Raw genomic sequence first — 12,270 nt, forward strand, 5'->3', positions numbered from 1 at the left:
CCAAAGGCAGAAACATTTAATCTTCCTTTTTCCTTTGATGGAATTATGTTCTTCCTTACCATCAACACCTATTCATTCATAGTACAGTTTTCTGTCTTAACTATTTAGTGCGTTACTAACAGGAGAACCCATTCTGTTCCAGAAATTGCATTGACATTAGGAATTAAGAAAAAAAAAAAAAAATGGAGCCGTATTCTCCAGAAGCTTACATCTAAGGAGATAGGTAAGTAGACAATTTCAACATAATGCATTAAGTGCTATGAGAGTAGTATGATGGTGATAGGTGCTATACAAGACAAAGGTTCTAGGTTAATTGCTTTGATATAACTGCCACCCTTTAACAAGGTTAAACTGGATTCTTTAATGTAGACCTTATTGAGAGTTTCTAATATGTTACTGTGCTTTGTGAATCTTCGTGTGTGGAGTAGAGATCCAGTCTGCCAAGTTCTGCAAACTCATCTGACAACAGAACTCTTTTTCCGTGAAATATCTCAAGGGATTTGTGCTCCATGGGACAGAAGATGAGAAGGGCTGACACAAGATTCTCACCTAGTGAAAAAAAAGTATGTATTTATATTTTTAAAAACTGGTTAGATGGGGGCTTTCTCTCAAATATGTAAATGACTATTGAAGTTTTTTTTTTTTTAGTCCTATGACAGAGTAAAGATACAGACTTAAAAGGATTTACCATGAAGATTTTAATGACTGCTGGGCTGATTATTAAGCCTGATCCCAGTGAAATGGAATACCTTTAGTCATTTTCATTTTTGGACTGTTTAACAATTTTTCTCCAAAAGAAATATTTAATGAATACAATATCACGTTCCTCTCAGTGCTTCTAATTAACAGACCACTGAACGATCTTTGTTAAAGGAAAGGCTAGCTTCAGGCCAGAAGACATTGCAGGATCTAATATGTATGCTGCCATGGGTGACCAAGCATAAAGATAAACTAAGGATTTGAATATATAAGGGCTAATGTTTGCGTCCATTGTTATGGAATTTCTGACCATCACTCTCTAGTCTTTCCTAATATTTGGCCTTTAGGAAAAGTGTTTTGGACTGAATTGTTCTCTCTCCTCATTATCCTCCTTAATGTGTGAAAGTCTCACCTGCTCTCTATTTCATAAAGAGGAAAAACAGATCCAGAGGACCATTTCATGATTCATCCTTTTTCAAAATGTTTCTTAAAACATTAAATAAAGTTTTATTATTGTAAGCTGTTTATAATTGTATAAAAGCAGCCATTTCTTTAAGAAAGTCTCATCTTGTTAAAATAAAGGTTTAACTCTGACCTGATTTTTAGTTTAAAGAAGTTCACAGCAAAAATCAGGGTATAGAATTATGCATGTATTAAAGATATGTTGTCTATAAAACCTTATGAGGATCAGGACTAAGAAAAAAACATTCATTAGTCTTTCTCTCTCTGCTCAGCTAGATTTAATAAATGATATGTGTGGGTACTATGCTAAGAACTTTATATGATGCATTGTCTTTGGTCTTTACCATATACTATGGATATATGGGTATACTCCTGGTATACCCATTTTACACATGAAAGAAAAGTAAGGCTCAGAAAGGTTACATAACTAGCTCAAACTGTAATGCCATAAGTGCCAGTGAACCCACAGCCAAGTGTCTTATGCATTATGCTACATTTTCCTGTAACCCACAGCTTTCCTTTGTCTATGTTAAAGCACCTTGAATTTTGACCCCTCCTAGGAGTCAAAGTTATTTCTAAACTAAAACACCAGAAGGTTAAAAATAAAGTCTAAATTTTTTTCAGGAATCCTGAGTTAGGGCTGGACTCCCCTTCTCACCTGATCCTATACTTTTGATGTTAGCCAGGTAAGGGCTAGGAAGCTTTTTACACTAGGCTTAGTGTAAAAAGCATCAATTCTAGAGTCAAAAAGACCTGGATTTGCTTCTCAGTTTAGCCACTTAATAGCTGTGTAATGTTGAACAATGTCCTTAATTTTTTGCCTGAGCGTTCCTCATCCGTTAAATGGTGCTGGACTGCTTTCTTCCTAGGGAGCTGTGGCATCAAATGAAGTGCTGGAGAGTGCTCAACAACAGCCTGTTGTTGGCAGCTGTGATAATATCACACAGAATCTGTCTAAAAGGCTACTTTGCTAGAATGGTCTAAGGGAAACTCTTAGCATTGCTTCATCCCTATAGTTTGTGCCAAAGATTAAACTACCCAGGGAAGATAGCAAGGGGTATTAATAATCAGCCCATTGTCCTTAAAACAGGTTGGGTAAATGCAAATAGGAGAAAGCAAGGTAAAGCAACATCCAGAGTGGGAGGCCATCAGAAAGGCACAGGGGAGGCAGAAGGCAGCCATCAAGAGTGAGGGAAATAAGAGGAGAAAAGCTGAATGGCTGGACTTCTTTACAGTTCTGCATGGCCTGCTGCTCACTCACCTCCGCTCTGGTCCCGTGTGACAACTCACTGAGAGGTGGAAATAATGTTCATGAAAATAGGTCCTGTCTTTGAGTTGGGCCCTGAAGAATCACACCTGATGTGCTTTAGAAATGGGTTCAGAGGTCACAAAGCATAGGCAGGTGACACATGTGTGCCAGGCTCTTAGTTTAGGCATTTGTTTCTACTAGATCATCTGGGAGACCTTGAGCTAGACTGCATTCTAAAATGTCAAGGACATTGAAAAGAAATACTTTACTTCCCTCACAGGAGTATTGTGAGAATTAAATAACAAAAGGTACCTATACCCCAAGGCAGGCTTGAGGAACCTCATTTTCTCCAGGTGCACAAGAACAGGCCTTCCCCAAGATTGGAGAGAGATCTTGGCCACCCAAAGATACCCTGCACTAAAAGGCAGGCTTCAGAGTTGACTAGACCATGATTCAGACCCCAGCTCTGCCACTTCCCAACCTTAGAAAGTCTACTCATTCATTCTTTTATTCCTTCATTGACCACATAGGTACCAAACAAAATGTATTGAACAGAATTTTACTCATGACCTACTTTGCACCAGGGCACAGTGCTAGATGCTGTGGATACAGAGATGAACAAGACCGACAAGGTCCCTGTCCTCATGAATGCTATATCTTCACAGGAAAAGAGATGAACAATGAACAAGTAACAAACAAATGAGATCATTTCAGGTTGGGATAAATGTTCTACACAAAATAAACTGGGCAAACTAATGCGGAGTAATCTGGGTATGAAGAAAGTGGTTATAAACTGCGCGGCGGTCAGGAATGTTCCTTTCTGAGAGGAAGCACTTGACCTGGGATAGAAGCGTGGGAGCCAGCTTGATATGGGAATGGCTGGGGAAGGAGGCAGCCCTGTGCAGAGCACTGGCCCTGGGCCAGGAAAGGCCTTGGGACTTAAGGAACAGAGAGAAGGCCCACGTGACTATGTGGACTCTGGGACTCTGATTGTGGCAGAATGAAAGCAGATGAAGCCAGCAAAGTCGGGAGTGATCCAACTGTGCAGGACCTCAAAAACCACAGTATGGGATGAAGTTTTATTCGGAAGGCCATAGAACAGTTACACACAGGGGAGGGCCAAGATTTGATTTCCATTTCAAAGAAATGATTCTGGCTGCTGCATCTCTCTCTGGAGTATAGAGAGAGTAAGGTGGAAGAGAAGATCCAGCTACAAAGATACTGAAGTCGTTTAAGAAATGATGGCAGCTTAGACTAGGGTGGTGGCTGGAGAGAGAGAGAAGTGGAGATGTTTGAGATGAATTTTAGGGGTGTCACTGAAGGGTTTCGTCTGGAATTTGGGGAAGAGTGGCAATGAAACAGGAGGAATCAAACTATTTAAATTTCCTGAAACTTCAGTTTCTTCCCCTAAATTTGATGTTATTGTAGCGTATTAAGGACTAAACAAGAGAGCATGTGCTGCCCAGCACAAAGTAGGTACTTGATAAATGGCCAGCTTGTTCCTTGTTCTGACCCAGGTTGAACTCTGAACCTTCTAGAAGTTCCAGCAAGTTCATTTCAGGACTCAGTCATTAGAAATTCCAACTATTAAAAAATGTATGCTAAGCTCAATAGGTTCAGAAAAATCTCTTAAACTGTCATCAGTTTGGAAGTAAAGTCGATACTGAGTTGTTAAACCATCCAGAACAGCCAATATGAAGCTTCCAGACAGACTGTAACAGCTGGTAAGTGTTGGCCGTATGCTTATTTGGATGCTCTGTGACTGAAAACTCCTTTCTCAATGGCAAGAATTTTTGGAGAAACATGTACTCTCTGTGGACAGAAACCACATGTGGAAAACAATAGCTTAGGTTTGGGTGTCATAACTCTGGAAAACTCTTGATCTCTGAAGCTTTGACAGGGGTGAGTCACTCACAGTGAAAAAGCTACCTAAGGGCAGGAAGACCATTCATCTAACTCTGTTCCTACCCAGCTGTATGGTCACAGGAACATCTCCCAGCACTTCAGGGAGGGGGACCTGGGCAGGGACATTACACAGACATATCCTTGCACAGGCGTTGGCTACCACAGAATCTGCTGGGCTACCATGCCTGGTTTCAGTGCAACTCAGCTGCACATGAGCCTGAAACGCACGGTCTTTCTTATTGCTCTCTTCTTTTCTGCTTTTATTGTAGTTATTCAGAGCAATAGTTCTCTATGTTGGATGTTACAATACCCTGGTGCACTTTATAAAATACTGATTCCCAGGCCCCACACCAAAAGATTCTGACCTAATCAGTATAGTAGATGCACCACCCAACTGATCCTTCAGGAATGAAGGGCTTATTCTCCCAGTTGCTGAAAGTGTAGCCAGTGGACAGCACTCGACTTGTTAGTCATCTGTGGAAAGTTGCCGGGCATTTCAAGGCAATACCCTCTTCCTGAGGTAGCCAGCATCCAATGACCAATCAATATGGGACTGTAAAGACAACATTGCTCAACCCAGGACAACTCTGAAAGGCCATACCAGTTTCAGAGCTCCCTGTAGGTCAGCTGAAGCCTTCCTTGAGAACACACTGCAGCCTGACAGCTTCTCCTGCCTGATCGCCTGATCCTGCTTCCTTTCCTTCCCTTCCTTCAGTGGTGATCCCAAGAGCAAACCTCATAAACTTCCTGCAAATAAGTCTCCATCTCAGGGTCTGCTTTCCTTGGTTTGGGGTAATACTTGGACATCAGCATTATAAAGCTCCAGAGGTGATTTTTTTTTTTTTTTTTTTTTTTTTTTGAGATGGAGTCTCGCTCTGTCACCCAGGCTGGAGTACAAATCTTGGCTTACTGAAACCTCTGTCCACCTCCTGGGCTCAAGCAATTTTCCTGCCTCCGCCTCCCAAGCAGCTGGGACTACAGGCATGCACCACCATGCCCGGTTAATTTTTAAAATATTTTTAAGTAGAGATGGGGTTTTATCATGTTGGCTATGCTGGTCTCCAACTCCTGACCTCAGGTAATCCACCTGTCTCTGCCTCTGAAAGTGCTGGGATTACAGGTGTGAGCCACCATACCTGGCCCTCCCCAGGTGATTTTAATGAAGGTGAATAATCCCTGCTCAAAAGTCAGAATGTGACAATCAGTCAACAGACAATTAGTGAGCACCAACTGAGTGCCAACTACATTGCTAGGTTTTTGGTCCCAGATGGAAAATTGAGAGAAATTAAGAAAACTGACTGATTGCAAAGCTAGCAAGTGGCAGACTTGGGGTTTAAAACTAGAGAGATTGCTGTGTCTATTCTCCTAATCACTGTGTTATGCTGTCTCCACGATGATGGAAGGGAAGCATAGGATGCCAGGGAACCCTAACCTCTCCATGCTGTATAGGCACGGAGAGTGGGGTCAAAGAAGGATTCTCTGAGGAAGTGAGGTTTAAGCTGAGATCTAAATAAGAAGCATGTAGGCAGAGGCAACGGGGAATGCAATAATATAAGGTAGGAGAGAGCAGAGTGTGTCCAGGAACTGATTGCTCAGTGTGATTACAATGGAAAATGCAAGACGTAAACCTGGGGAGGTGGCTGATGCTAGAGCATGCCTTTTCTCTAAGAGCAAAAGGAAGCCAAAGGGTCCCTGCAGGGGAGGGTTGCAGCTTGATAACTCTACTGCTGGACAGAGACAGATTGCAGGGGAGCAAGAATGAATGGCAGGTGAGGATGGTTTTTAATTTCAATTGTCAGATTCAATTTAAAGACCAATGGTTCTCATCCAAGGATAGGATGACACCTCTAGGACCATTTGGAAATGTGTGGAAATAATTTTGGTTTTTGCAGTAATCACAGATGCTAAACATCCAGGAAGGTGAGAAATGTTCTCACCACAAAGGCACAACTGTCCTCTTCAAAATGCCAAGGGGGCCTTCATAGGGAAATTATGCCATAAGCAAAGCACAGAAGGCTTAACTGTAGAAATATAAATGTTCTAAGCCATAACAATGTGAAAGTTCAGTAACTGTATATCTGGGAGAATTTGGGAAGTCAAGGGGGTAAGAGAGGTGAAGGGAAATGCGGGGTCGGGGAGATTTATTCATTTTAACATGGTGGGGTGTCAAGAGACACTATCTAAAGGTTATGGACCCAAAAATAGATGGTTTAGTATATTAAAGTTGTAAAGGGAACCAAGAAAAAATGTTCAAAATAAAAACAAAACTAAAAATTATGAGGAAGAGAGAGAAAAGCACAAGGAATAGAAGGAATAGTATAAGTTCCTTCTCTTTCATAGTAGGGAGTCAGCCAACACAGTTAAGGTTAATGAATCAAGAAATGGAGGTGGAAATATATTTAGAGTTATAGAGGAAGCCATCAGTGAATCAGGAAGAAAAACCATCAGAAAAACAAAAGGTGGAAGTGAATTTTAAATATGTATTTATTTATTTATTTATTTTGAGATGGAATCTTGCTTTGTTACCCAGGCTGGAGCATAGTGGCACGATCTTGGCTCACTGCAACCTTCACCTCCCGGGTTCAAGCGATTCTTGTGCCTCAGCCTTCTGAGAAGCTGGGACTACAGGTGTGTACCACCCAACCTGGCTAATTTTTGTATTTTTAGTGGAGATGGGGTTTCACCATGTTGGCCAGGCTGGTCTCGAACTCCTGACCACAGGTGATATGCCTGCCTTGGCCTTCTGAAGTGCTGGGATTACAGGTGTGAGCCACCACACCCAGCCAAATGAAGCAGTTAGTCTTAATGTTTGTTTATTTTGAGATGGAGTCTTGCTCTGTTGCCCAGGCTGGAGTGCAGTGGCATGATCTTGGCTCACTGCAACCTCCACCTCCTGGGTTCAAGCAATTCGCCTGTCTCAGCCTAATGAGTAGCTGGGATTACAGGCACATGCCACCATGCCTGCCTAATTTTTGTAATTTTTTTAGTAGAGATGGGGTTTTGCCATGTTGGCCAGGCTGGTCTCGAATTCCCGACCTCAGGTGATCCACTCGCCTCAGCCTCCCAGAGTGTTGTGTGAGCCACTACACCTGGCTGGAAGTAGAATTTTGAGTTCAGCAGTAGGGACTAGTGAGGGAAACTCTGACTTCTCATTTTATCCCTTGTCTTAAATATATTTTTGTATGTTTATTTCAACCTGTATATGTTATATAAGTAAGTGAACTTCAGTTTCCTGCCTTACCCAATGCATGCTTCTATGGTGGATATCAAATGGTTCTTTTACTCTCTGAGAAGCTATTTCTGTGTAACAGGGACCTGCCAAGAACTAAGGGCCACTTTGAGACAGGTAGCCAGAGTTTTCTAGTGTTGAACTGTACTGTCTCCTCATCTGCACTGGGGCTGAATCCATAACTCGTTCTTTCTGAGTGCTGTAAGAACTTTTCTGCCCCCACTGGGTCTAGATCCATTTTTCCCTAAGTGGTTGTGGGGAACTGTGCAGTTGCTGGGCGGCTTGGTAGCTGGCCTCCAGAAAAGAAAAGGGCAAATTCCCAGGGGCACCGTTATCTGCTAGGAGGTGTGCACCAATTCAGGTATAAGCAGAGACTCACTATAAAGGAATGGGCAGATTCCTAAACAACCCATGTTTGTTAATAGAGGATAAAGTGGGGTGGGGTGAGATGAGTGGAGTGATGAGCAGGAGTCAGAATCCAGCATGGCCTGAATTTTAACCATCTAAACAGTGGCTCAGCTGGGTCTCTATTTGCCATTATTTTTTACAGCAACTGGTAAAACTACTCCTCTGTCTTTTTATGTAGCCCTTCCGTGGGCTTTACATGACATTGCATGGTAGTTAGTTGCTTATGTATCTTAATCTTCTACCATCTGTGATCTCTTCTTCCTCAAGGGTAGGATCTGAGCCTCATTTTTATATTCCTTGTACTGAGCATGTACCTAATAAACACTGGGTGAGTAAAGAAAATGAATGAATAAATAAATAAATAAATAAAGCCAAATGAATAAATGCTTATTATATCCTCCTTTTAAAAAAAATCAGCATAATAGGACATAGAGTGTAACAAAGATTCCATTACTTTTGGTGCACCCCTGATTGTGGGACTCTGGTATTTGCTTGTGTGTGTGTATGTGTGTGTGTACATGCGTGTGTGTGTGTATTACTATACTTGCAAGAGTTAAATAATTGGTGATGGGAACTCAAGTTAGGCCTTTGGGATCCCTAAGAGGTGCAGAGAAACTTGGATTTCTCCAGGACTAATAAATTGAAGAGGGAAGTTCAATAATGCTGCTGCAAGAGTCCATCTATAAGATGACATTTATAGGAAGAAAGGCTCATTCAAAAATTATTTGATATTGTCTAGGCAATGAGCTTAAAGAGCAAGAGTCTAAGCTAAGGGTAGAAACATGGTACCAGAAACACCTGTTTGCTTCCTCGCTCATCCAGGGAGCTGAGCATTATATCTCAATTTAGTTAGGTGATCAAAGACTGATAGAATTATGCAAGGAATACTTACAACACTATCTACTTAATTTGCATACAAATAAAAAGAAGCCGTTTCTGTAAGATTGTGGTAAAACGTAGATGCTTCTACTCTGCTAGAGGTATTAGAAATTAGTTTAACTCTTTTAGAAATCAGTAAGTCAAGGAGACTGCCTTGCCATTCCTGCCTAGCAATGGAAAATAGTTTTTCTTCTTACCTAGCAATGGAAACAAAAGATTTTCAGAGGTCTTTGATTAACCATGGTAAAGATTTAATGATGTCCTGGCGGGTTTTGTAATGGACTAAAAGTAACCAGGCAACATTGTGATAGGAGTGGTGTACTGGATTTCTTTAGCAGGAAGTTATATATGGACACAGCTATGATTCTATCCAGATGGTTGTAACCAAGAGAAGTTCAGGCTATGAATGTCTGTGCAGGTTCTACTGTTCCCCCAAGTTTGAAGCTTCCCCAGGGGAGCCTGCACTTTGGGTAACTCCTGGATTTGAATGTGATAGTCTGATTCATTCATTCATTCATTCATTCATTCATTCATTCATTCGTTCGTTCATTCATTCCTTCATTCAACAATGTTTATTGAGCTACCACTCTGTGAGTTATCTGTTTGAAGGACAGCACTTTCTTATTTTTCTTTGGGACCCTGTCTTACACAGACAGGATACTCAAGAGATATTTGCCAACTGACTGACACAGGTTGAAACAAAATGGATTTTTCCCACACTGGTTTCATTCTGAGTTGCAGTTGACAGAATTTACTGCATCTGTAAAACTTCTTTAAGTTTATGAGTTGCTAAGCTTGAGAGATTACAGCTTTCTTTTCCATTCCCGCTGCAATAAAGGTCTCTTTTTATATTCTCATTTCTATCAAAATCAGATGCTGACGGTTACCTTATGTAAATTCTCTCTGGCTAGGGCAGTGTTGGTTCTATATTTTTTAATGAGCTTTCTCATCCTGTGTTCAGCTAGAGTCTTAGGTTGTTAACCTTAAAGCCTCAATGCAGAACCAGGCTCACTGATTTCACCTTTTCAAAATACTAGCATTCCCACTAGTGTGTGTATGTGCGTTTGAGAGAGAGGGAGGGAAAGAGAAAGAGAGAGACAGAATTATGACTAAAGTTTCAAACTAAAGTTCAGCTGTTGAACTTGGACTATTCATGTACTCCCAGTCTTTGGATTAGTCTCAGGGAATTTAAGAGATAAACAAAAAGCAAACTCTAGGTAGCTGTGATTCAGAGACCCAGAAAACAGAAAGTAACTGAAGGATTAATCTGTATATGGCTGGGAGTAGGGTGTGAGGGTGAGGCTGTAGGCCTGAACAAAAGGAAAATACTATCTCACCAGTTGACAGTAGCTAGATGGATATTCACAAACTAGTCCAGCAACTGAACATGGACACAGGACAAATTGGCTCTACCGTACCTTGGTAGGCATGGGCTTCTTAAAGGTGATTTCAGCTTGCATCCAAACACCCCTTGGGGACTCCAACACAGACCAGATCTTCTCTTGAACTACATGGTTCTCTTCAAAGATGTAAACGGCTAGGGTGTCACTCATTTTTAAAAATCCATAGATGGCATAATGAAAACGCAGACAATACTGTAGGTTTCCTGGTAGGGAGGGCCCATAGAGCCTTCCAATGTAGCCAGGCTGAGATGTGAACTTTGTGTTGGCTAGCAGGTAATACCCTGCAAACAAGATAAAGCATATCAGCAATGCAAAACAATCTAATCTAGATTAGCAAGTGGTAAAATGTGATTAAAGTAGTAGAACTAGACAGCAAAGACTACCAGCTATGTTTTAAATGATAGAAATCATTTTCTAATGTCTGTGGCTTAAGTGACAGAAAACATCCATGTGCCTCATTGAAATGAAACCTCATTTAATTCTAAGTAAACCTTATAAACCAGTACAGATTTTCTATAGCACATGCCCAGATTTCAGTCATTAATTAGGATTTACACTTTTCACAAAACAAAAAGGATGAAATCATCTTGGAGATACCAGCTGCTTGGGTCAACCATCTGACTTAGATTGTATATTCCGAGGACTGAACCATAGTGAATAGAAGGCCCAGAGCAGATTTTTTTCTTATTATCTCTTTAGTGACCTATAGAGATGGCAGGATTTCAGGTTGGCCTGGCAGTCTTTGTGGAAGTTTGTGTCTGGGCAGAGTCTACTCCTCTCTTGGTCAAATGTTAAACCTGCCCTTGAAGGGGAGGTTTTTCATCAGATGGATCCTCCCATGTGCTGAAGATCTGTGTTCTTCCTTTATTCCTTCTAAATAACAAAGAAAAATAAAATCAGGAATCTCCCCCTCCCACCATCCCCATGATCAATTTAAAATGAGTTCCTGTATCCTGGAAAGCCTGGGCAGAAAAGAAAGCAAAAACAAAAACAAAACGCACCTTCTTTTTCTCTTTCTTTTTTCTGCTCCTCCTCCTGTCAGTTTTCTTTTGGGTGCCTCAGTCTTTGTATACCGTTTAGTTTTACCCAGTTATTTAACTCAAAAGAAGAGAAAGACATGCCAGAGCTCTCTCTCCCTCCATACACCAAGAGGCCATGTGAGGACACATGACAAGGTGTCCACCTGCAAGCTAGGAAGAGACACCTCACCAGAAACCACCCTGATGGCACCTTGATTTTGAACTCATGGCCTCCAGAACTGTGAGGAAATAATGTCTGTTGTTTAAGCCACCCAATCTGTGGTATTTTGTTATGGCTGCCTGAGCAGACTATTATGGGTGGCCGTACAACAGCCAGAACAACCTTTTTGAAACCTAAGTTTCATCTGTGTTTTTTCTGCTTAAAAACTCTCAGTGGCTTCTCATGTCCTCTATAATAAAATTCCAAATGCTTCCTGTGGCCTGCCACACCCAGGATCTAGCTCCCTCTCTGACATCATTTTCCTCCATTCTCCTCCTCACCATTCCTCCCCACGATGCAGTCATACAGACCTTCCTATTCTGTGGTGTGACCAGCTCTTTCCAAATTCGAGGCCTTCACAGATGTTGTTCCCTCTGCCCAGGTCACGCCCACTATCCCAGCTAACGGCAGCTTTCCTCAGAGAAACTTTCCCTGAATGCTGAACCAAAATTAGATTCTTCCCTCTATTCTCTCTCAGAGCTCTCTCTTCATTTCTTTCTACTGTGAAAGAAGGGGATCAGAACGTGCCACCCCAAACTATGTCACTTTGGCATTTTGATTATTTTGAGGTAAAGTCACTTGAGAAACAGCGGAGGCAGAAAGGACCCTTTGACCTCCCCTTTTCTATTATACTTAAAAGCAGGTCATAAAATTTCCTACAAACAAGGTGTTCTCCCTGTCCCAGAAAGGGAAGAACATTCTGTCACTAAAGACTGGGAGTTGACACCAAAATGGATCTGTACAAACAAACTTACTAACATAACCCTCATCTTCCATTAGTTTCCTTCATATATTTC

At 41.5% G+C, this 12,270-nt stretch overlaps 1 protein-coding gene and 1 long non-coding RNA gene across 3 annotated transcripts in view; one reads left to right on the plus strand and one right to left on the minus strand.

The window, feature by feature from the left end:
- LOC140712920 (uncharacterized) overlaps positions 1-1,169 on the plus strand; it is a 105,926-nt gene extending 104,757 nt beyond the window's left edge. Inside the window, exons 2-3 of the long non-coding RNA XR_012094764.1 lie at positions 143-223; positions 429-1,169. This is a non-coding gene — a long non-coding RNA (uncharacterized lncRNA). The remainder of the gene's footprint in view (positions 1-142; positions 224-428) is intronic.
- Positions 1-12,270, minus strand: part of MAMDC2 (MAM domain containing 2) — a 182,478-nt gene that overhangs the window by 72,369 nt on the left and 97,839 nt on the right. For both annotated transcript variants that reach the window (XR_005240447.2, XM_007969453.3), the window contains exon 9: positions 10,250-10,515. Coding sequence is in view for 1 of the 2 variants with exons in the window: in XM_007969453.3 (XP_007967644.3) it covers positions 10,250-10,515 (266 nt within the window). In the remaining variant the exon portion in view is untranslated. The remainder of the gene's footprint in view (positions 1-10,249; positions 10,516-12,270) is intronic.

This window comes from Chlorocebus sabaeus, chromosome 12, assembly GCF_047675955.1.
Source record: "Chlorocebus sabaeus isolate Y175 chromosome 12, mChlSab1.0.hap1, whole genome shotgun sequence".
Taxonomy (NCBI): domain Eukaryota; kingdom Metazoa; phylum Chordata; class Mammalia; order Primates; family Cercopithecidae; genus Chlorocebus; species Chlorocebus sabaeus.